General features: G+C 44.3%; 2 protein-coding genes across 4 annotated transcripts in view; one reads left to right on the top strand and one right to left on the bottom strand.

Annotated features, from left to right (window-relative positions):
• The window catches only part of DYRK3 (dual specificity tyrosine phosphorylation regulated kinase 3), a 41,127-nt gene extending 24,659 nt beyond the window's left edge, over positions 1-16,468 (bottom strand). The window contains exon 1 of one of the 3 annotated variants that reach the window (XM_083508897.1): positions 16,112-16,468. Coding sequence is in view for 1 of the 3 variants with exons in the window: in XM_083508894.1 (XP_083365020.1) it covers positions 16,112-16,323 (212 nt within the window). In the remaining 2 variants the exon portion in view is untranslated. The remainder of the gene's footprint in view (positions 1-16,111) is intronic. The other 2 variants (XM_083508894.1, XM_083508898.1) reach the window with 2 other exon arrangements.
• On the top strand, positions 3,408-24,899 carry EIF2D (eukaryotic translation initiation factor 2D). The gene is made up of 15 exons (XM_083508927.1): positions 3,408-3,649; positions 4,861-5,051; positions 6,924-7,007; positions 7,824-7,914; positions 8,788-8,895; positions 9,509-9,810; positions 10,897-11,014; positions 11,905-11,950; positions 14,175-14,278; positions 17,792-17,953; positions 18,328-18,417; positions 19,709-19,804; positions 21,408-21,528; positions 23,678-23,852; positions 24,707-24,899. The coding sequence occupies exons 1-15, from the start codon at positions 3,594-3,596 to the stop codon at positions 24,775-24,777; spliced, it is 1,815 nt and encodes a 604-aa protein (XP_083365053.1). The 5' UTR covers positions 3,408-3,593; the 3' UTR covers positions 24,778-24,899.
• Positions 24,900-25,053: the final 154 nt, after the last annotated feature.

Here is a 25,053-nt window from a genome sequence, read left to right on the forward strand (position 1 = left end):
GCTCTGCTCTAGTGCAGTGTTTCCCAACCTTTTTTGGGCAAAGGCACACTTGTTTGATGAAAAAAATCTCGAGGCACACCACCATTACAGCCCCGTGACGTCATCGTGCAGCGTCACGCCGGGAGGGACGCACGAAAGTGTAACTTTCAATTTTTTCCCCTTCCCCTTGCCGGGGAACCTCCAAGCTTTGGGGGTGGGGGGGGGGAGGAGGCAGCAAAGCGAGGGACTGAGGGACTCCTCCAACGACAAGGGTTGGGGAAGAAGAGAAAGGGCTATTCCGCTCCAGTCACGGGAGGGGAATATGTACTGGCCCAACTGGTGTGCGGTCTTCGGAAAGCGGGGTGCGGGAAGGAAGCCTAGGCTCGGGGTCCACCGACCTTGGCGGAGAAAGGCAACAACCGGAGCCGATGACGAGCCGGCGCGTGCGTGCAGCGGCTGGCCTCGAGCTCGGGAAGCTGCGCGCGGCGATGTTGACGCGGGGCGCGCGAGAGCTTGGGGGCGGGGCGGGAGAGAGAGAGAGAGAGTTGGTAGCACCAGGCGCTGTTACTTATTGCGCTGCGGACGCTGCCAGCAACTGCGGTGGTTGTGCGGCGGCCGCCGCCGCAGAACGTCCTCGTCAGTCAGCTGAGCTGCCTGGCGGCGTAGGGAGCCGAGGGGCGGGGCTTCCTTTCTGAAGGAGCTGAGGGTGGGGGGGTCCTCCGGCGCCTTCGGCGAAACGGCGCCAGCCCAGAGCACTTCTAGGAGGCTGCCTTTGTGCGCGACGTAAAGCCCTCTTTCCCTCCCTCCAGCCCCGTGTCACATGTGGAAAAGGGGGCTGGATCCAGTGACGCAACTCGGAAAACTGTTAGGGAAGCCAGAGCAGGAAAGTGAGTGGGAGGCGGCGTCGCCGCTTTAACCCACGTTTCTTTTTTGAAAGAGAAACCAGTGTTTCCCAACCTTTTTTGGACTCGCCCGCCTCCCTCCAGGCAACATCTCGCGGCACACCAGGCAACATCTTGCGGCACACTAGTGTGCCGCGGAACACCGGTTGGGAAACACTGCTCTAGTGATCCTTTGTACATATTCCCCCACTTTCGCATATATTCCCTGCTTCGTTAGCTCATTAGACTTTTGATACCCTTAATAATGTAGGATATCAGCCCCATTGCCATGGACAGTTGGACTCTCCTTGCCGCATTGTATTTTACATCTCCAGGATGATGCAACCCTGTAGCTAAGGAAACAGAATCTTGCCCATGGCAGGCTCTGGGTTTACGCCATTCACTATGTTTGCTAATGCTTTCATGGCCATCTTCAGTACACACAACTCACTCAGATTGTAGTCCCTGTACCCTCCTTAGAAAAGCAGCAGTCTGAATAATTAAATAATAGGCCACTTACAGGCTCTTAGAACATCTTGTTTTTTTGACTGTCTGCTAACTTAGGAATGCTGCCAAAACCCTATGATTGTCCTGGAGTATTCAGGATTTAAATACTAATCTCCAGATTACTGATATGATGAAAGCAGTCCATGACAAATGTCAAGTGATTGTAACATGGATACTAAATAGCCCCATGATTAGGAAGCCCAGTTGCATCTATTTAATAGGGATACACTTCATTCAGCAAAAACAGTACAGTATACATATAGTCAAAGTCTGTGGTTTGTACTTTCATTTGAGGAGCGATGGGGGTCTGTTCAACCTCACACATCTCTGTGCTAAGACAAAACTGTGGCGGCCTGGCGGGTCTTTATCTGAGAGATGTTGTTTGCAGATGACACAGCCTTGAAGTTCACTCTGAGAAAGCTCTACAGAGACTCATCAACCATTTTGCCCAAGCCTGCAGGGAGTTGAGCCTTACCATCAGCCTGACAAAGACCAACATCCTGAGTCAGGATATCACCAGCACTTCATGCCTCAGCTGGGTTCCACCATAACCAGCAACCTCTCCATCGACACTTAAACTGGGCAAGCGTATTGGCAAGGCTCGCCTCTCCAAGGGTATAGGAGAATGTGATGCTAACAATACCAAGATGAAGGACTACCAGGCTTGTGTGCTGAACATGCTGCTTTATAAAAGTGAGCCATGGGCAACGTACAGTCGACAGGTGTGACATCTCAATGCCACATGTGCTGCATCAGAAAGATTTTGGGCATCACATGGCAGGACAGAGTCTTAAACAAAGATGTGCTCTCCCAAGCCCACATTCCTAGCATGTTTGCACTCCTGTCTCTACAACATTTACCCTGGCTTGGTCATGTCCAAATAATGGAAGATGGCAGGATCCCCAAGGACATGCTCTATGGGAAGCTGGCTTTAGGCACCAGGCCTGTTGGCAAACCAACTCTACATTACAAAGATGTCTGCAAATGTGACATAAAGGTTGGCATCATCAACCCCATCAGATGGCTGCAGTGCATTGAAACAGTCAGGTCATGCATCCATAGCAATGACCAGAGGAAGAATGACTGTTGGGAGGAGCGCAGAGAAGAAACACCATGGTGTATCTGCAGCAGCACAATCAAACGCATTCATCTGGCCCAGCTGCAACAAAACACATTTCTCCCATATTAGTCTCTACAGTCACAGCAGGTGCTGTAACTTTCTAATCTTCACCCCCAAAGGCACACTCCTCCATTGTCTTCCAAGACAGACAGATGCCAATATATTGAAATGTATTTTTCCTTAGATACAACTTCACCCATAGCAAATTAATTTTAGTAACAAAATTTTAGTCAGTAACAAAAAACAAAGAAACAAAAAAAGCCAACAAATTTGGGGGAAAAAACCATGCCAAGTGATGAAACTGCTAGCAAAAAATTGCTCAGAATATTTTCCTGGCCTGATAACACTAAGATATATATTATTTATTATTGCATTTGCATCTCACCGCCTCTCCATATCATCCTCACAACAACCCTGTGAGGTAGGTTATTCTGGAAGTTGGTGACTGGCTCAAGGTCACCCAGTGAGATTCATGGCCAAGTGGGGAGTTTAACTCTCTAACGCTCTAGCCACTATACAACGACTTTATGTAATTACTTACGTTTCACAACTGAGGAAAGCTTTAAAATACGGTAAGCCCTGAGATAAAATCCTAATAACTAGAAATCAGTATACGGTTGACATGCCGGCCAATCGACAGATCAATTCAAACCAGGAACCAATGGGGTTCACCAGCAAAGTCGGAATGCAAACAAGCACCAATAAGCCCAAGGCCTGATCCTGCAACTAGCTGCTCAAAGCAAACCACGTAGTTCAAGCTCTGAGTCTTTCCCTGATTGCAGCAGAGCTCGCGCTGCAACAAATGATGCCTTGATCCCGCCCAGCCGCTCTTTCTACGCGGAGCAAAAGCGAAGCGGCAGGAAGCGTAGCCTATCACGCGCTGCCTTTGCCTCTGACGTCACCAGAGCAGGAAGCAGCCGCGGCTGGAGAGCTCAAGCTGTTGCCCCACGGACTCATTTCGCTGCGGCACCAACGCTATGGCAGCTGTGTGTTAAAGTGCTTCTTTAATGGGTGTTGGTTTCTAACGCGTCCCCCACGCCCCACCGGACAGTAAACCGCGATATTTCTTTACCTGCCAGAACGGAAGCCTTGGGATTTCTTTGGCCATGTTTGCCAAAGCTTTCAGAGTTAAATCCAATACTGCTATCAAAGGGTCTGATAGGTAAGTTTGTTTTGTTTCCTTTTCCTTCAAGGCATTCACCTTGGTCGTTAATCCGTTGTAAACAGTGCCGGTGCCAGGCTGTTTTGCGCCTTAGGCAACGCTCACTGCTTGCAATACCCCACAATTTTTTTAAAAAAATAAAAATTTTTTGCTAACTTCGCTTTTAAAAAAAGATGCCTTGTAGAGAAAAAATAATGAAAAGCACAAAACTGGAAACTGCTAAATTTAATTCAAATGGCAAGGTTGAGTAATACAACAATCTTTGATTATCTTTCTCAAGTACAAAAGAAGATGTTTTAGCACATCAATTATTTCGAACAATCTTGTGAATAAAACTCTGCCCTTCAAAGGTCAGTACTGCACTTCTCTGAGGCCTGAGCCCTAGGTGGTTGCTTAGGTGGCCTAGTGGTAGCACTGGCCCTGGTTGTAAAAGAGCCATGGTTTCTAACCAAGCATGATGAAGATTTACAGGATGCTACTTAAAATTATATTTAGCAGAAAACATACACTTTAAAAAATGACATGCCCCCCTCAAAGTGCAATTTCTGTACACGTTAATTTTATGCATCATGTGAAATGCAGAGATTGATGGCTGATCAGTAATTAGTGCTTGGGTTATGGCTTCACAGTGATAGTTGGGATATAAATAAGTTGCTTTGTTTTATTTCTCTGGCATGCATATTTAGAAGGTCTTTTTAAGGTTTTGGTCTTTTAAAACTTGAATATGTGTCTTCCTCCAAGATTTAGAGTAATAGAGTCGTAATAATAATTACCGGTAATTAATAATTATTTATACCCCGCCCATCTGGCTGGGTTTCCACAGCCACTCTGGGCAGCCCCCAACAGAATTAAAAGTACAATTAAACATCAAACATTAAAAACTTCCCTAAACATAATAAACTGAGACCAAGCAAAAATAGAATATATTAAATGACAAATTTGCAAACTGCCATCACAAACTTGTCATGGGCACCACACACATAGACCAAAGTATTCTATTGGGTACAACAGAATGTTTATTTAAAAATCAATTTCAGCTGGGGGAGGAGAATTATGGGCATCAGGGAGGGCCTCTGCAGACATTCATATGCCCATGGACATTATCCTGGCATTCCTGATTTAAGATAGTGGAATGGCTTTGATAATTAGGCACCTTTAAAAAAAAAGATTTTAATCATTTAGATAATGGAATTGTGTCATTGACCTTGCAGGAGGAAATTACGAAATGATGTCGCAGCAACTTTTCCCACCCTCACATCTGAACAGCTATCTGAAATTGTGCCGAATAAAGAAGAGCTGAATATCATTAAACTGTATGCTCACAAAGGAGATGCACTCACAGTCTATGCTAATGGCAGAATACCAGTCCTTTTTGAAATGGAGAAGAGACTGTATCCAACAGGTACAGAAATATGTTTCTGCAGGCAGTTTGCTGTTCTGGGTCTGGGGAGGTTTGAGTTTAATTTGATGTTTTACTTTGGACAAGTTGCAAAACAATATTTAGCCTCTATTTCCCATATCTAAAATGAGAAGAGTGTCAGTTATGGTATAAATGTGCTCAATCAGAGGTAGGCAACATACTGTCTTTGATTCATAAATTGTCTCTCTCTGAAACACACACTGCTAGTACAGCTCTGTCTAGGCAATCACTATTTTGCTAAAATGAACATGAGGGGAGTGGGAGAGTGGACACGAACTCCTCTATCTCTATCTCACTCCACAATTTCAAAGGCAATAGCTTATCCATTGCAGACAGTCTATACTAGCAGAGGCTTTCTGCTCAGTGTAGAATCCTGAAGAATCAGAGTTGTTTACTTTCTACAGATAGTCACCCTAGAATTTGTGGAAGGTGGCAGGAATAGTGAGGGGAGGGGAGCTAGCCTGAGCTGAGCACCTCATGTGTTCAGTTAAGCTGGATAGTGAATGCCTGCATAGGGCTGTGGCGTTTGCCCTCCTAGGTAGGTCATAAGGAAAGGGTTAAATGAGTGTGAAGTGATTGGCCAGTGGGAACCCAAGGGGAGGAGTTAGAGTTGGAGTTGTTTGGAAGTCAGTTGGGAGTTGGAGAAGGAAGAGGGAGGATAAGTCTGTGGGTTGGTCTAGTTTTGATGTGTGAGAGTGAGAGAAACTGTTAGGAGCAGTCCGATAGATAGTTGGGATAATCAGTTAAAAGTTATTAGGACGGTATAGGAACTAAGGGTAAGAAACTGACAAGAAAAAATATCTGAAACCATAAACTTGTTCACGCTTAAAATAAACTCGATTATTTGTTTTGATGTTAAAAACTGTCTGGACTCAGTGTGTACCTGAGAGAAAAGGGTTGGTGGCAGCGGAAAAGTGATCATAGTGGTGGCACAGGGATCAATAGACCGTCAAACGTCTGTGTGATCGCTACAAGGGCTCATGTAGTTCATGCTATGGGGTGGCAGGCAGAGGGCTCTCTTCTTTAACTTTTGCATAGGCAAGAGTTGATAGGTGATTCTGCTTTCCAGCCTTGGTTGTTCAGAAAGAATTATGAGTGCAGCAGCAGGTGTGCAATTCCTGCTATGTTCAAGTTAATACTGGCCCCCAAGCAGAGGATTGAGAAAGGAGTGCACAGTTTCGCAGCTTGTTCTCAGGCAGAAAAACCATGGATTACTGGCCGAAGATTATTGTGTCTGAACTAGACCAATCTATCTTCTCACTGCCCATTATTTTTACGTGCTGGGTTTAAATATCTTGAAACAGAAGCTGGGTTGTGTGTTCTGGTTCCCATGTCTGGTTCCCATCATTGTTCCCATGTCTGTCTTATCATTTATGTGTGTAAACCAGTCTGGGATTTTTTTCCTGGCTGAAAAAATACAAATACTTTCAAGTAAAGGAAAATGTCCAGTGTTGAGGCTGTGTGTGCCATTGCTTAATGGACAATAGGGAGATATCAACAGACTTGCCCCCCCCCCCAAGGTCTGGAAGTTAAAAATAACATAAGGGAGGAAAACCCAGGGGGAAGGGGAACAGTCCAATGCGAATTACTTGCACCGAGTGCTGTCTTGATTGCTGGCAGTGGGAGGGGAGGGTAATAGAAAATAAGGTGGGGAGGGGAACAGCATGGAGTATCCTGAAAAATGAATCCTGGCTAGAATCCTGAGCAGGAGCACTCCCACACTGCAATATTTTGTTTCAGGCTCTACTTCCTAATTTTAAATTCAGATTAATGGTTATCAGTTCTGAGAAATGGAGGCAGGTAAAGTGTGTCATGCTGGAATTCCACAAGCATTTTGTTTTCTTTTTGGAACAGTGTACACCCTGTGGTCTCATCCTCACCTTCTCCCTGCCTTTTCCACATGGCCGCCTGTGTTGCACAAACTAGCAGGAGGAGCAGGTAAGGGAACGGATCTCAAAGCCATTCTGCATGGCACTGCACATTTGCCTTGTTGTGGAGCTGGTTCTCATGATTGGGGTTGTTATATTGCAGTCCTAAGCATGCTGCTTGGATGTAAGGGCCTTTGAAAGGCAGTGAGGTTTATTTCCAGGTAAATAAATTGATTTTGTCATTGACATGACAGTTTAAACTGAGTTATTCAAGGCCTTTTTCCCCATTAGGAAGGAAAATAATATCTAAATAAAGCCTGGTCTGCTTGAATGTTAGAATCTCCTTCCGAGGCTCTTCTTTGGGTACCTCTGCCATCAGAGATGAAGAGGGTGGCAACCAGGGAGAAAGTGCCTCCAGAATTGTAGTGCTCTGCTTATGGAATGCCTTTAACTATTTTAGACACCCAGCAAAACTTTCTAACCTTGCAGGCCTTTTACCTGTTCGTTAATTTTTTTAAAAAACAACACTGACAGTTTTATTACTGCTTGAAGTAAAAAGCCAGTATTATATCTCTCAGTCCTAGTTCCTAATAAAAATGTTCCAAACTTGAGAAAAAGTTGTGATTTATAACTAATGTGTAATTGACATTTTAGTTGATACGTTTTGGCTTTGTGGTGGCAGAATTGATGGTAGCAGGGCTGATCGGAGCTGCACTGGCAATTAGGCCCACAGTTTGAAGCCATCCAAGAGAATCCCTTGTTTCATGTAGACATTGAAAGCAGTATTTTTGTCAGTTTTTGTTTTTTAAAAGAGCAGTGGGGGACAGAGGGATGACTGGTGTCTTTAAGATTTTGCTAAGATGCTAATATACTGTCTTTTCCACAGATCTAATGCTTCCAGGGGTTGTAGTGCCCTCTTATGGTCTTCCTCAGGTAGATCGGGGTACTCTCTGTGCCATCACCTTGGTGGGAAACAGGTATGATTTCTCCTGAAGGCTAATACTAAAAAGATTTACCTCTTTCTGAAGGGGTTCTTAGAATGCATTTTGAGACTGGAAATTGAGGGTGGGAAAATCAGCCAAATGTGGCCCTCCAGGCCTGTCATACTGGCCTTCAGGATTTTCCTTAGGCTGCACCCCACTTTGGGTCCCACCCCATATCAGCTGTGCCCTGTGCCCTTCTCGAGAGCCTTTGGCTGACTACAGTAGGCCATTGGTTTTTGCTTGCCTGAATGGAGAGGTGTGTGATTGTCCCATCCCTCTTGGATTTAAAAAGAAGGCAAGTAGAAAACAACAGGAATGCCTTCTGAGACTCCCGTTTATTTTGACTCTGATTGTGTGCCACAGTGTATGCCTTCTATGGATTCACCATAACAATTTGGGGCTGCCAGCAGCAGGGTTGATTTTCACGCATTGTGGGGCATTATTCATTGGCCAGTTCAGACATCTAAGCTCTTCATGAGTATGCTTAAGAGTTGTGTATTTCCTTCTCTTGCATATTTTGAAACACAGACTGTTTTCCAGTAACCGTAGTTTGCTTGGATGGCTGATTCAGGCAAACTTGTTTGCTTCCAAAGCTGAAGTGGAAACCATGGTTTCAACAATTCTTGTTTAGAGGAAATCTATGACTTTGCAAACAGTGGTAATCAAAACCCAAGAAGTGCAGGATTGAACTGTGGTGTTCAGAAGCAGAAGAGGGGGCACAAGAGCCTTAAATATGTTCTCAGCACAGCCAAACCATGGCTTGGTCATCATGTCTGAAATGAGAGAGATTATCCTTAGCTGGGAGCTGCTTTAGTTGGAGTAAGAATTTAGCTGTTTGCTTTATGTGATACTCTCTTTACTTTTCAGTGCCCCTGTGGCCATTGGCATAGCTACCATGTCCTCTGCAGAGATGGTGGCAGCTGGAATGAAAGGAAAAGGCTTCACAGTGCTGCATACATATATGGATCACTTATGGTGGGTGTATCACCAAAACTATTTGACCGTTTACACAGTAGAAGAAAAGCGCATGGTTAGCTTTTGCCCCCATGCTAATCCAAGACTCAGGTTAGAGAAGAGCGAGCCCTGAGCAAAGTATAAGAAGGATGCAAGTAGCCTTGCATAGAAACTAAGCATAGGTGCATAATTTTGACAAGCACTTAAGAAAAACTGTTCAGTTCCACAGCCCCAAATCAGAAAACTCTGACCCTTTTCTGTTGTGGCGACACTGAGAACTCTTCTATAGTGCATCCTGAAAAACACTCTTAATGAATGAATATAACTTTAGGCCACACGCTACTTGAAAGTCATCTTAAGGACTTGAGAGAGATTGTATTCTTAAGGTTCTGCTGGATTTATGGCAGTCAGTTGACCCCTTACACAGCATTAAATAAATGTGATGGTGTGGTCAGTTTTTCCAGATTGTTTCGCTCATAATCTTTACAGTGAAGAAAATGGTTCTCCACAACTTCATAGCTTAACTGGCCCTGTCTAGACTTTTTGCTTTGAGTTTCTGTTTTGCTGAAATTGAAATTTGGGGCAAGTCTTATTGTGCCATTTGCTTTTGTTGTTTCTTTTTAAATTGAAAAAGGGAGTTTGGTGACAAGTCATGCCCACCAACAATAGTCCCCTTAGAAGCAGAGCCTTCAGAGATGATGGATGCTGAAGAGGAGGAGCAAGAGGCTGGAGAAGGGGAAGACAAATCACAGGAAAACAGCCACCCTATTGACCCATGCCTGCAGACAGGGATTAGAAATCTAAACATGGAAGATGCTATTCAGAGTGCGGACATGACAGAAAAAGAGGAACCTAATGAAAATGGTGCTGCTGAAACTACTGAAGAGGACAACCTAGATGTTCCTCAGGAGGCAGAAGACAGTAGGAGTCCACAAGGTAAAATTATAGGGTTATATACAGGGATTTGCATTCTAGATGAGGTCTAGTAACAACCTTTTGCTCAGAACTGCTCATTTATACAAACTTAAACATATATACGCTATGCATTTTCAGTGTGCCCTATAATGTAGGAATGGGGAACCAGTAGCCCTTCAGAAATCTTTGGAATTCAACTCATATTAGCCTCAGCCAGGATGGCCAGGGTCAGGGATGATGGGAGATGGTCCTTCAGCAATATCTGAAGGACCACATGCCCTCTATCCTGATTTTAGGTGAACGATGGACTACAGTTCCCACTATCCATGGCCATTGTCCATGTTGGCTGGGGCTGATAGTCCAACAGTGTCTGGGAGGGCTGTAGGCTGCACATCCCTGATGTAATGTGTGAGATTAATGCAAGTCTTTTGGGGGGGTGGAAGGTGTGTAGATTATAGGACACGTGTAACCATGATTCCCTGCAGCATATGCACTGATGGTGCATGTGATGAGCAACGAAATCCAAACAAATACATCCCCTTCACACTCCATGGCTTGTATAGGGCATTATACCCTGTTACTAACTTTGTAATGTGAAAGAAGCTTTCATTAAGCTCTGTGCTCACTGCTAGTGTGTCAGCTTTCTTCCGTTGAAATTGAATGTTGGTAGAGACAATGCTGAACTTAACATTCTTCCTTTCATTTATTGCCTCATGTGGGTATATTTTCGTGACAAAGAGGAGGGATAAGCCACCAAAGGGCTTGTATGTGGAAGTTCATAGCTTGTGACCACGCCGCATGGCACTGAAATTGTTTCCCTCTTCAACACTGACACAACTCGTAGGCATAGGCAGGAGCTGAGAGGTTCACATGGTGGCAGGGACACATTGTGAACTAGGCCATGTTGCATTCTGTGCAGAGGCTCGTAGGCAGGGAGGGCTATTTTTTAAGCTAGAGCTCAGCAAAACTCGGTTCCAGCACCTCTCAGGTGGGCACCGTTGCCATTATAAGAGAACAAGGGATGTGTTCATGGTGACTTCTGGCACCCCTTTTTCTAGAAAAATAGCACTGCTTGTAGAGAACAAACGGTTCTGTCTTTTCTTCTAGAGCAAATGGATGCATTGCTTCACCAATGCTTCTTCCACGCCTTAAAATGTAAAGTGAAGAAGTCGGAGCTCCCTCTACTGACCAGCACCTTTCTCCGCAACTACATGTTCGCATGTTGGTACGTGTAGTAAGATCTTCTACAAGCTGGCAGAACTGCCATGTTGCTGGCTGAGAAATGTGGAAACAGAGCATAATGTGCTTGTAGAACACTGTTCACCAGAGTCAGGAGTAGAAGCCTTGCATGTACGCCGGACTCTGTGCCTCAGCCATTGTCACTATATGAACTTGCAGGCGAACTCTGCATGGGTCAGAGTCTGCTTTAAGGCATACTCCAGATATGACACAGGTTAAACTTTTGTTCATGTGTTGGCCTGATTTAACTTTGAGAAGGTATTCTGTTTTCACCTGTCTCTTGATGATTCATAAGGAAGAGCTAAAGCTATCTTCCAGTAAAAGCATAATGAAAATAAAATAAATGCCATAGCTGAACTATAGAACTTGCTCTCATAGGAAGCAGTGACAGCCACCTCTTTAAAAGAGGACAAGACAGATTCAGGGAGGATAAGGCTATCAAAGTCTACAGGCCTTGATGGCTCAGCTCTGCCTCCACGGTCGGAGGCACTAGTGCTTCTGAATACCAGTTGCTGGAAATCTTAGGAGGGGAGAGGGCTCTTGTGCTCGGGTTCTGCTTCCAGGCTTCCCACAGGCATCTGGCTGGCCACTGTGAGAACAGGATCCTGGGCAAGATGGGCCATCGGCCTGATCCAGCAGATTCTTCTTAAGTACTTATGCTTGAATTTGTGATGGAGAAGGAGGCTCCATTTGCTCTCTTTATATGACATTTAAATTCTTTCCAATCTGTGTGCCCATGTTTTAAGAATATTTTAGCTGGAGAAGCCTGGAAACAAAACATGTTTTTTCTTAAATGTCACCAAAAATGAGAGAGGCGTAATTCCTCTTGTTTCTTGCATATAATTGTGTTTTTTTTTCTTTTCAATCTACCAACAGTCCACAAGGTCAACAACTAGACATAAAGAAATCAAGCTACAAAAAAGTGAGTACTTGTTGTCGTCCTTTTCTGCACTATGAAAGGTTGAGGAAAGAAATAATAATGAAACATTGGACTGAATGTAGGATTTTCTGCACACACCACAGATCATCTGCCCCAATGCTGTGATCCCTTCCTACAAAGGCACTTTGTGCATGTAGATCCTTGATGTGTGAGAAATCTTCAGATGATTTTGCTGGTTAATAGCACAATCGTATACATGTTTGCTAAGAAGTAAGTGTGCATAGTAATTTGAAAACAACTGTAAAATTCTGGCCTAATATTGCATTGGCGGGGTTTTTAATAATTTTTTAAAAAAACACTATACAGGTATCATTAAAAATAAGTTGGTTTTTTTTAAAAATTACAACATATTATACAGTGGTACCTCAGGTTAAGAACTTAATTCATTCTAGAGGTCTGTTCTTAACCTGAAACTGTTCTTAACCTGAAGCACCACTTTAGCTAATGGGGCCTCCTGCTGCCGCCACGCCGCCGGAGCAAGATTTCTGTTCTCACCCTGAAGCAAAGTTCTTAACCCGAGGTACTATTTCTGGGTTAGCGGAGTCTGTAACCTGAGGCGTATGTAACCTGAAGCATATGTAACCCGAGGTACCACTGTATATCCAAACAAAACCAAACTTTAAAAATTACACCAGAATATTGCTTGTTTCATTTTTCATGTGCATAATACAGTGAGGGGGGAAAGTATTTGATCCCCTGCTAAATTTGCCCATTTGGTCTCTGAAGAAGAAATGACCAGTCCATAATTTTAATGGTAGGTTTATTGTAGCTGTGAGAGACAGAATAACAACTGGAAGAAACCCAGAAGACAAAAGTCAGAGATTAATGTGCATTATAATGAGCGAAATAGGTATTTCATCTCTTTGCGAAAGATGACTTAGTACTAGGTGGCAAAACCCTTGTTGGCAATTAAAGAGGCCAGACGTTTCTTGTAGGTGGCCACCAGGTTTGCACACATCTTAGGAGGTATTTTGTCCCACTCCTCTTTGCAGATCCTCTCCAAGTCAGTAAGATTTCAAGGCTGATGTGTAGCTACCTTCAGCTCCCTCCACAGATTTTTGATGGGATTAAGGTCTGGAGACTGGCTAGGCCACTCCAGGACCTTAATGTGGTTCTTCTTGAGCTACTCCTTTGTTGCCTTGGCCATGTGTTTTGGGTCATTGTCGTGCTGGAATACCAATCCTCAACCCATTTTCAATGCCCTCGCTGAGGGAGGGAGGTGCTCACCCAAGATTTGATGATATATGGTCCCGTCCATCGTCCCTCTGATGCGCTGAAGGTGTCCTGTCCCCTTAGCAGGACACCCCCAGAGCATAATATGTCCCCCTCCATGTTTGACGGTGGGGATGGTGTTCTTGGATTCGTAGGCAGCATTTCTCCTCCTCCAAACACAGCGAGTTGATTTGATGCCAAAGAGCTCAATTTTGGTGTCATCTGACCACAACACTTTCACCCAGTTCTCCTCTGGGTCATTCAGATATGCATTGGCAAACTGCAGACGGGGACCTTGTGGGCTCTGCAAGATCTCAGTCCTTCATGGTGTAGTATGTTACCAACTGTTTTCATGGTGTCTATGGTCCCAGCTGCCCTGAGATCATTGACAAGTTCCCCCCGTGTAGTTCTGGGCTGCTTCATCACCGTTCTCCCGATCATTGCAACTCCACAAGATGACATCTTGCATGGAGCCCCAGACCAAGGGAGGTTGACAATTATTTTGTGTTTCTTCCATTTGCGAATTATTGCGCCAGCTGTTGTCACCTTCTCACCAAGCTGCTTGGCAATAGTCTTGCAGCCCAGTCCAGCCTTGTGCAGGTCTACAATCCTGTCCCTGACATCCTTGGACAGCTCTTTGGTCTTGGTCATGGTAGCTAGTTTGGAATCTGCTTCTGTTGATTGCTTCTGTTGACAGGTGTCTTTTGTACAGGTACTGTAACGAGCTGAGATTACAGGTAAGACCTCTCCCTTACAGCAGGTGCTTCTAATCTCAGCTCGTTACATACAGTGAAGATACCAGGTAGCCTGACATCTGGCTAGTTGATAGGGGATCAAATACTTATTTCACTCATTATAATGCACATCAATCTCTGACATTTGTCTTCTGGGTTTCTGGGGGTTTTCCTGTTGTTGTTCTGTCTCTCACAGCTACAATAAACCTACCATTAAAACCATTGTATCCCAGTTTTAACTGCCTCTCTCTCTCTTCTAGTTCTCCAAGTTCCTGCAGTCAATGCAGCAACAAAATATCCTCCAGGTGAAGGAACTGAATAAGGGAGTAGAGAGCATTGTGAATGTGGACTGGAGGCATGAAAGGTAAGAGAATCTCAATTCTGTGCAAACATAGTCAAAATACTGAGGGAGGAGATTGAAATGGATGGTTTGGGTTCCTGGGAAGCACTATAGGAATGAGGATGGCGTTAATGCACAGCAGAAGCAATTAGGGAACAGGGTGTTTGTGTGTTTGTTAATAGCTTGGAAAAATACTCGCAGCATAGGAAGCAAACATTGAGGTGTAAAGTTATGCTTTCTAACCGGCAAGCCGGATCCTTACCTCCCTGAGTAAGTCCCTGTAGGCCAATTTGGCAGGTGGACAAGGCTCACTTTTGGCATCAATAAGTTGATGTGTGCTGTCAGTAAGCCCCTCTGAAGGCATGCTGTTAGCGAGCCCCACTTTGCAGGTGGTGAATTATATCCCGCTAACAGTGTATCATTTCATAATGTGATAATAAGTTAGTTGGCAAAAGGCATTAAGGACATTAATGGAGACTAAAATATCAGTGGTTGTTGGGCATGTATCCTAATGCTCCAGGCATCTCTTTGCTTTAGGCTTCTTCTCATGTTACTTTTGATCAGTACAAATATTAAGATCCGCAGTAATGAAGAGGGGTTGTTTGCTGAAAGCTGTGCATAAATGGAGTGTTTCATTACTGGTTTATTGCAGAATCTGTAGATTCCAGTTGTGCTTGCTCCTATGAGGAGCTAACAGGAGTAAGCCCTTTTGAATTCAGTAGGACTTACTCCCAGTGTCGCAACCTAAATAAGCCAGTTCTTAAACTCTGAGTTAATAGGTAATTCCGGAGACATCACAGCAGTAGCTTGCATTAATCAACCAGGCTGTGGCTAGAATCCTGGTTTCTTAACTGTCAAACATGTTCACTTACAAAGTTATCCCTTGCTAAATCCACATTTTAAAACTGAGCCAAGGTATTGTTTGTATCAGCTGTTAGAAACTCACTACTTTACTGTCATGTCCATAAATACAGAACATTTTTCTAAAACAAATTGCCTTTTCTTGTCAAACTCCATTGGCAAAGTTTAGTTTCTCCTTATTCAGAAAAAGTTGTAATGTTTCTACCATTGCTCCAGTCTTCCACAGTTCACCGTTTGAGTCATACTATTACATCACTGCCAGAGAAGAAACAAGCCCAACGATAATGCCTGCATGGCAAAGCCCAGGGGTTGCCAAACCTTTTGGGCCCATAGGCACATTTGCAAAGTGGAAAAGCTTCTGTGGCACCACAGCTAAGCTCACACAGCAGCCTTCTCTCTTGGGTACAGTAGAATGCTTCCTTCAAGCCTAATGTCAGCAGGCGAAGGATGTGGGTGCCAGGGAAGGGGTCTGTGGGCATATGTGTTGGCAACCCCTGGCATAACCGCTTTGACCACTGCAGGCCTAATTAGGACTCTAGTGCCTTTTAAGACGTGCACCATATCAGGGAAACAATTAGCAAGCAATGCTTTCATTTTCTCTCGACTGCTGCAACCGGGAAGGGCACACCTTTTTGAAACCTCTCCTTGATGCTCACTTGTTGAAGGCACTGAAGAGTTTTTGGCAATCCCAACCACTTTCCTTCCGTAACTGTTTATCGTATCCAGAGCGACACAGTTTATTACCACTATAGTCACCATTGCCTCTGGAAGGGCCCACCCACTTGACCTGTGGCTGCATTGACAGCAGACCTGTAGATACTGAAGTGTTAGGAATGGGAAAGGATGCAGGGCAATGGCAAAAGAAAGGGGAGGAGAATGGGGAGGTGCTTGGTGGGACTGGTGGGGCCTACAGGCCCGTCCTGCTCTGTCCCCTTCCCACCCCACACAGAAGTCCCACTCCAACTCCTCTTAAAAATTTGGACTGGCTGTGCTTACCTGTCCTCTCTGCCTGCCGCTGCCCATGCTCGCTTTGCCAGCCTCCCTCCAACTTCCACCAGAAGTGGTGACACTCTGGTGGTAATGAAGATGCACTGCAGCCCGTCGTCTCCCTTCTCCTTGGGGACCATGTCTGGGCTCCGCTCCTTGCTGCTGGGCTGCTGGGCTTCGTTCCCTCGGGGGGGTTCCACACTGTCTCCTCCCCCGCCCATCTATGATGTCACATACACATAGCATTGTGAAGCTCGCATTTTACAGTATCTTTTACAAGGTCTCATTTGTGTGCCTCCTTGGTAGATTGGACGGCGAGGTTCCTGCTGTTATCTGCTGGAACAGGCAGGGCTGTGCCTTCCCTCTGTCACAATGGGCACTTGTGATGTCGAGAAGGCTTGGCAGAGTGTGTGGGGGCGGGTGGGCTTTAGTTTAGGTCTACATAGGAACTTAGCCCAAAGAGACACCTAAGACTTTGGATCATTTCTCCACGCTTTCTCTCCTCCAGGGATTGGCTTCTTTGGAGGCCAGGTCGAGGGTGCTCTGTTTGGCTTGCTTTAGAATTATTCAGAGAACTTTCAGAAGGACTGCCATTGTCCCTGGCCAGTATCAGATTGACCTGGGTACGTGCAATGCAATTCCTTGGGGTGGGGAACCTCAGGCCCAGGGGGCCAGATGCAGCCGCCCAGATCTGTCTGTTTAACCCTTGGAATGCTCCCCAAGTCACATCCTCCACTGGTCATGATTCACACTATTTCTTCATTCCTGGCTGGAATGCCTCTTGCTTATCTGGATGGAGGATCAAGATGGGTGCACAAGCGTATGTAGAAACTAGCCTACTCTACAAAGGTACAATTTCCACCCACTTTCGCCTCAGACCCCACCTACCCCTGGGAAGTGGCCTTTGGAAGGTTTCCCAGAAGGAACTGTGGCCCGCAGGCTGAAAAACAGTTTCCAACTCTGCCTTTCCTTTTGCACAATGTACCTGGCACTCTTATGTCCTTGCATGGCTCCTCTGTGCATATTAGAACACATGCAGGGATACTCACTCTAAGCTATCAGTTATCTTCCTTTGCTGCCAAGAAGGTTGGGGTTATGCGCTAATTCTCTTCCCTGGGTCTTCCGTGGCTTTATGTATTTATTACATTTATATATCACCTTTATCTTTCAAGGATTTCAAAGGTTCTCTTCTTTTCATCCTTCACCTGTGAAGTAGCTTAGGCTAAGAGATGGTGACTGACCCAGTGAGCTTCATGGCTGAGTGGGGATTCGAACCCTGCTTTCCCAGTTCCTAGTCCAACACACTAACCATTATGCCACACTGGATCTCATGCTGGAAGCCCTGCAGCATAGAGTAGGATGGGAGGCCAGGCCAAGACACCATATTGTGCCACAGCATTCCAGTATTGAACGCTAGGTCGCTGCTGGAGCACATGGCTTCAAGATGATGATCTGTTCTGTAGACCATCTTGAAGCAGAGGCAGAAATGTGCTTCCACTTTGTGTAAGCAAACGTATTGAGGGATTTTGCACCGTGTTATTGCAATGAGAGGAATGGTCTTGGGTGCCTTTGTCCTAGGAGATGACAAGGACGCAACACTATACTCATTTGTCTCTCAGTCATGAACGGGAATAGCCGTCATGATGAAATGGTAATAAACTTTGTGAAATATTTTGCTTTGATTTTCAGCATTAGGTCTTTTGTAGTACCTATTGAAATAGCAGCATCTGAATTGTCTGTCCAGGATAGCAGAAGTGGTGATGGAGAACAGCCGTACCACTGTCCTGAAATCACACCACTCTATGGCATCTCATCCAGAATGGCTCCCTTATTCCAAGAGTCTGGATATAAGTAAGTAATATAAGAAAATGAACCACTTGACTTGTTCCCTACGTTGTTGTTCTTGTTGTTGCTTGCAGAACATGATGGGCCAAGGAAGTCCTTAAATGGGTGTGTGAGTGCGTAGCAGACTTCAGATGTGAATGGCCTGCCTGGCAGAAAAATAACTGAATCTAAAACACGAATGTTTCTGGGTGCTGAGTTCAATAGTTTGGTTTGGTTGGACCATTTCTCCTGTATGGTGGTAGTGGTGTTCTAAACGAAGGGAACAGCTTCCTTACTGGAGTGTTTCCCCCACTTAAAATAGCCAATTTGCAAAAGCTGATCATTTGCTGTTCCTTCCAAAGTGCAACCTAGCAAGTAACCAAGATTCAATTTTCCTCCAGGAAAGGCGACACCCTGTCCAGCAGTGAAGTGAGAAATGCTGTTATCAACTATGTGAAGCTTAATGAGTTGGTTGATGAAACAAACAAAAAGTATGTAAAACCCCAAAGCTTGTTTAGTAGGGAGATCGCAACACTACCCTCCTTGCTCTGTACTGATAGCAAGAGATAGCTGCAGCCATGATTTTGCACAGGAGTTTCCTGTGCTTGTGGTTCACCATTACAGCGCTAAGTCAAAACATGTGGGAAAGGGCAAGCACTCTTTCCTATCACAAGTCCCTTTATGCCAAGCCTGAACACTCAGGTCAGATGGAGCATGCACCCTGTCCTGCTCCCTTTCTTATTTACCTCTGCAGTATAGATGGGCCCAAGTGCAGTGTTGATTGTGCTCAAATGTATGTCCAACCTCAACAAGTGTTTGTGTGCAAACACACACACACACACACACACTTGTGCAGGTGTTTCCCATAGAATGCCTAATAGAATTTTAAACTAGTGGTCATTTTCCCGATTTATTTTGTTATTTATTTCATAGAATGTATACACCACTTGATTAAAACTCCCCCACCCCATTCAGGAAAATTGTACAACAATAGTTTAACAAGAAGTTTAAATACTAAAACCAGTTAGGATTCCCATCAACTTTCTAAGCATCTAGGTAGGCTTGCCTAAACAAGAATGTTTTTTAGCAGGTGCTGAAAAGAACGCAGTGAAGGCACCTGCTTGATATCAATAGGCAGGGAGTTCCAAAGTGTAGGTGCTGCCACTAAATGATCAAGTTCTTACACACATGGAGTGGGTATTATGTGGCATCTGTAGAGTGCCAATTCCGCTGATCAAAGCAGTCGAGAGGGCACATGTAGGGTAAGGTACTCTCGTGGATAATTTAGGAGTGCCACAAGATTAAAGACATCTTAGTTGATTAATCATATCACTTTTTTGTGATATGATTCTGTAGGTTGATCTGTTAGCTTAATCATTAAAAGTTTTGATTAGCTAAACAGGTGACCTTTGATTAACTGGGCAAAGAATTTTGAAACATTAAATTATCTTTAAGAGAGGTACATGCAAAAACAGCACTTGACAAGCAACTTATTCAGACATAATCTACAAGCACAGAGGACATGTTGTTTTATGTAACCTCTTCTCAAGCTTTCAGCAGTCAAGTAAGGTTTTTAGCACCCAACTTACCACATAATAGTGCAAGTGCAGTGTGACTTCTGGAAATCCTTTCGTACCTTTTAACAACAAAGTGCTAAAGAGACAAACATGATCTTTATCATCTGTAGAGTGCTACACATTCTTGACGTTGGTGCATTTCCAGTTCAGGTGATGAGTGATCACGCTGAGAACAGACTTTTAAATCTGCCTTCCTTTGTTACAGCTTTATAAAGGTGGATCCTATCTTGTGCGATTGTCTGTTGGACAAATCTGAGCAGGACGAAATTTCAAAGCTCACATGGGACAATCTCCTGAGCAGGTGAGGGGGGGAGTGATTCCTACTGCTGCTTCATATACTTGCCTCAGTATTTCCTATAATGCAGGCCACTATGTATTATGGTATCTTTAATGTTTGCAAAAGGAGGTTAAGCCCAAACCATTCAAAGGTTAAAATTGTCACTAAGGTCTAGTGCTGTGTTGCTTTGTGTTATGTAAGCGGACTGGAATTTTATGACACAGTAGCCTGATTTGCACATCATGGTAAGCCATAGCTTATGGATTACTGCATGCTGTTCAGTGACCCCTTGCCTTTCTCCACTCACTCTTCAGCCAAGAGAGAAGCATACTGCACAGCTTGGCTTAGTGCTTGGGTGAGGAACATCAGGCATGGGGGCCAAATGTAGCCCTGAGGACTCCAGAGCACAGCCTCTCTCCTTCAGCCACACCCTTCACTGTTGCTCCATTGCACTCCCAAGTGTTTTTGCTTGGCTGGAACATGTCCTTGAATGCTGATCATGCCTTTGGCTTGCATGGATGCCGAGAGTATGCAAGTGTTTGTATAAACCATGCAAAAGTGAAATGTGCACTTATTTCTCTGACTCTGCCCACAATTGGCCCATGGCCCAGAAGGGAGTGGGCCGCTCAGGTTCCCCCCACACCTTCTGCTTAGTGTTCCATGCGAACCAACACTTGCAGTTTCTCTCCCCAAACAAATGACGAGCCACAGACCAAGAACCAACCTTGGCTTCCTGGGGACAGAAGCTAACCCTGAGTCCTGGTTCACTGGTAATGCTAAGCCTCACCTCACAGTTTGTTTTTCCTGGCTCCAGGTGGGTCAGAATAAAGTGGGAGCAAGTGAGCAGCTGCTTGCTCTGGTAAGCCATGGTTTATAATTTGCTTCCCATGATGTGCAGGCATGGCCACCATAAAAGTAAATACAACAAGCTTGGCTTCTTTGGGACCTTCTAAAACTCCCCATTCTCTTTTGTTACTTTGAGGATCATAATATTTTATTTTTAAAAAGTCTTTGGAATTAGGAGAGGTACAAAGATAATAATGTAACTATGTCTGTCTGGCAGTGTCGTCTGTTAAAAATCACAAAAACCTTTTAAGACATAATATTGATTGTACTTTATTTCCCAGAATAATCCTGTTACAGAATAGCATCATGTATCACATAGATAAAGGCTGCTAGATGAAGTATAATTAATTCCTGTTGGTCTCCCTGTGGTTGTCTAGTATACAGCCTACACATGGGATGCAAATCAGCCTCCCATCATTATTAACTTTCAGAGGGAATTTTAAAACCAACCTTTCACCCAGGCATTTGATGGCTGAAGAATACTGCTCCTGGCAGTTGTCTATAACAGTTCTTTCTTACATTCTTAAGTTAACTGTAACTGTTTTTAGAATGCTTTTAAAAAATGATGGATGTGATTCCCACCCTGGGCTCCATTGGGAAGAATAATTTAAACTCAATAAATAAATAAAACCCTGAGGTGAATAAAGGCAAGCTGTATCAGATTGAGTCTTTGAATAGATGTACTTGGTACTTAAGTATAGCAGGAATAGCTAAGCCAGAAAGCTGCCATCCCTCTGTGCTGTCCTGGATAAGCTTAATCTTAGCGCTGCTTTTGTGGCAGGTGTCTGGATAAACTACAGCCCTTCCATCAGGTGACTTTTTTTGGACATGACCCCATCGTGAGGAAAGGAAACAATGATCCCATTGATATAAACATCGCACAAAGATCGTGCAATAAAAAGGTAAGGGCAAGGAGAGAAGTAGTCTTCTGTGGAAACATCCAAACTGTGCTGCCTTTTTTTTTATGTCTGCCTTTTGAAATGTTTTATAATACTGCACTATCTTTTGAAAGTTTGCCCATTGAAAACACCATTTCCAGAGCAGTCTCCTAGCCCTGTTATGCAGAGAGAGGAAAATAAAGAGGCTGAGCCCATGATCCTACTTTTTGGGCATGGAGAGCAGGGAAGGCTGTTTATAACTACCAGAGCTGCAGTTATTGCCCCAGAAAACAATTGACAACTGGGCTTAGCATGTGCCGCCTGTACAGGTGAGCATTCCTGGGCTTAAGTCATAGCCCTACCTCCTCTCTGAACCCCTGGGTATCAGGTAGGAGGTCCAGATGTTACACGGACACCTTACAATGCCACTGGTGCATGGTTTGAAATTTATTTCAACCACCCGGGGGTGAAGAGGGCAAGGCGGAGAAGGCCAGATCAGGAGATAAACTGAAGTTCTCTGTTTAGAGCTTATCTGATATCTGTTGGCCCTAGTTCAGAAGGATAGTAGGAAGCACCTACTGGCAGCTGAGTCAGATATACATTGCACAGAGACTTCTGAAAGTGTCACCAAAGTGCTACTCCAGGAAGATGGAAGGCACATGTTGCAGACCTAAGGGAGGAACAATAGCTTGAGTGCAGCACATGTTTCACATGCAAAAAGTCTTAAGGTTCAATCTCTGGCAGCTCCAGTGGAGAGGATCAGATAGCAGGTGATGGGCAAGATCTCCGAGTGAAGCACTAGAGAGCTGCCCACAGTCAGAGTAGATACTACTGACCCAGATAGAGTAATAGTCTGAAGCGATAGAAGGCAACTTAATATGAGTGTTGCCCTCATGGATCTATATCCCTGTTCCAGAGGAGCAGCCAAGCAGGTGCAGTAGAAGAAGCTAAAACAGACTGGGGCAGAGCTGCATGGAAGTGTACCTGGGTCATTAGCAGCTTTTTGTTCCCTGTGTGTGCATACTAATTACTAATACTAATTTCATTTGTACCTCACCCATCTGACTGGATTGCCCCAGCCACTCTGGGTGGCTTCCAACAAATATTAAAGCATAATAAAACATCAGACATAAAAAACCTCCCAATACAGGGCTGCCTTCAGAAGTCTTCTAAAAGGTGTATACTTATTTATCTCCTTGACATCTGATGGGAGGGAGTTCCACAGGAATAATAGTTTTATTACGGTAATTGTGTGTGTGTGTGTAGACCTGAACTAATTGCAGCTCGCAGATGCAGCGTTATGGCTTGAAGGTGGTGGTCCAGGGTGTTGATGGTATCCGACATGCTTGGGTGCAAGACCCTAGGAATAAACCAACTCAATACAAAGTTGTCAATTTTTTCAGGTAGAGATGATTAATTCAGCCCAGTACTATACATGATTCAGCCAGGGGTTGGGAGTCAGAAGAGGTGCAATGGGCCCTTGTACTGTTTTAACATTGGCATTTCTTTTGCCTTTCTCTGAAGGAATGCAAAGTAGTTTTCATTTATATTAGTGTTTCAAAACGTAGTCAGCTGGTGGTGCTGTCTTCAAACCCCAGGGGCAGAAGCTAGCATGCCTTTGGGTAAGGAAGTCCTGAAGTAGCATCAGAGAAGGGTTGGTTGGTTGGTTGTGGGGTGGTCTCTGTAGCAGCTTCCTGGCCTGGGCCTTTTGCTTTTGCCCTAGTGGGTGATGTGTGAATCTGACCAGGCCACTGGCTAGCATTTATCCCCACCCCCAGCTTTCCTAATTAACATCCCTTCCTCCTAAGCTGCTGGGGCAAAACATATGAGCTAATCATTTAAGATTTGGTCTGCTGCTACACTGTCCCCCCCCCCCCAAATCAGGACGAACCTTGATAGTGTTACCCCCGTGCTTCAGTTAGTCGCTTGCATTTATGTATGCCTTTCACTTAAATCACATAGGTTGTGCAATATGCTTGCTGTCAAACATGCACTGCTTCTATTCATTTCCAAGCATAGGTATTATTAATATGCACAGGCAAAGGCCCTATGAAAATAACTTTGCTGATACCACATAGCCTGTAAGAATGTACGAAAGTAAAATTGCACACTAATGATTGAGCATTGTATATTAGTGCAACCAAGTAATACCATTTTTCCTTTCGGTTTGCAGGTAACCATAATTAAGAATCTTGAGCTGTATGGGCTAGACCCACAGGCTGTTGCCAACTTTCTCCAGCTAAAAGTTCAGGCGAGTGCCACTGTCACCACACTTCCGGGAGCAAAGGACAGAGCCCAGGTCCAGGTACAAGGCAATCAGATCCACCACCTTGCTAAGCTGCTGGTGGGTAAGTATCTTTAGCAGGGGTAGGGAACCTGCCAGGGCAGCACACCAGTGGTGGGTGGAGTCAGAGGAAGAGCAATGGACATACCTTTGCACATTAGGCTATATTCCAGCAATGCAAAAGCCAGGTGCTGGCACATGTGCATGCGCGCACACACACAGTCTCCATTCAGGCTCAGAAGAGGTGTCATCACAAGATGACATACCAGCAGGCAAAGCACTAATGGAAGGTGTAGCTTAGGGAAAAGGCTAAGGCCCAGCATGCAAAGTCTGCCTGCCAGGCCTAAAGTTCTCCACCCCTAATCCATGGCAAACTCTAACAGTGCAATCCTAGGAATATCTTCCCAGGAGCATATCCTATTGAATTCAATAGTGCTTTACTTGCAGCCTAAATTGATTTTACAATATTCTGATCAGTTTCTAAGATGTGCTCTTCTGAGGAGGAGGCTGTTGGAAAACAGTTATACATAAACTAAAAAGCAAAGTGCTATTTTCCCTTCAGAGTTATTTTATTCATGTGTAACCTTATGCAGATTGAATTCAGTGGCTAATTAGGGCTGCCACATTACCGTATTTACACAGATTTAATGCACCATCAAATCTAATTTTCATGACGTAATTTGTCCAAAAATGGTGTGCATTACATTCGAGTAAATACAGCAAGTGCAATGTCTTCCTATGTATATTTATTCATAATTAAAAATGCACAGGAGTACATTTTTAGTAAGATGAATGCCCTAAGTATACAATGCTTTAGAATTTTCAGAGCACATTACTCTTTTAGTAAGCTGCAGGTCCTATTGTGTTAAGCTTTTGAGCTGTCAAATACAGATTGATTACATGTTGACTTTGTTCCAGAGGACTACCAGATACCTCGCAAATACATCAAGGGTCTTGAGATGGCACCAAAGATGGGTCGGAAGAAGTAGCCAGGTCTGAAGATCAAAGTCAGAACTTTGTTATTTATAAATATTTTATTCAAAAGAAATGACTAATCCAGCTGCCTTACCTATAAAATAATGGAATTTATAAATAAAACTTTTCCCAATAATCTTTGCTGGACTATCTCCATAGCTTGTTGTGGAACACCTCAGCATGTTTGCTGAGCACTGTTCTAGTACAAACAGGTCCAAATGTAAACTATTGGATATCCGCTGAAGATTGTGGGGTTGGTTTTCTTTTTCTTTTTTACAGGACACAAAAGA

This window comes from Podarcis liolepis (assembly GCF_965112155.1).
Source record: "Podarcis liolepis genome assembly, chromosome: 6".
In the NCBI taxonomy this organism is placed as follows: domain Eukaryota; kingdom Metazoa; phylum Chordata; class Lepidosauria; order Squamata; family Lacertidae; genus Podarcis; species Podarcis liolepis.

What these genes read in the sequence shown, in the direction of transcription:
- EIF2D (XM_083508927.1), top strand. Translation starts at nt 3,594, where the DNA reads ATGTTTGCCAAAGCTTTCAGAGTTAAATCCAATACTGCTATCAAAGGG. An exon ending in CAAACTAGCAGGAGGAGCAG is followed by an intron (nt 7,008 to 7,823) that starts GTAAGGGAACGG and finishes TCTTTTCCACAG; the next exon opens with ATCTAATGCTTCCAGGGGTT. An exon ending in ATCACCTTGGTGGGAAACAG is followed by an intron (nt 7,915 to 8,787) that starts GTATGATTTCTC and finishes TTTACTTTTCAG; the next exon opens with TGCCCCTGTGGCCATTGGCA.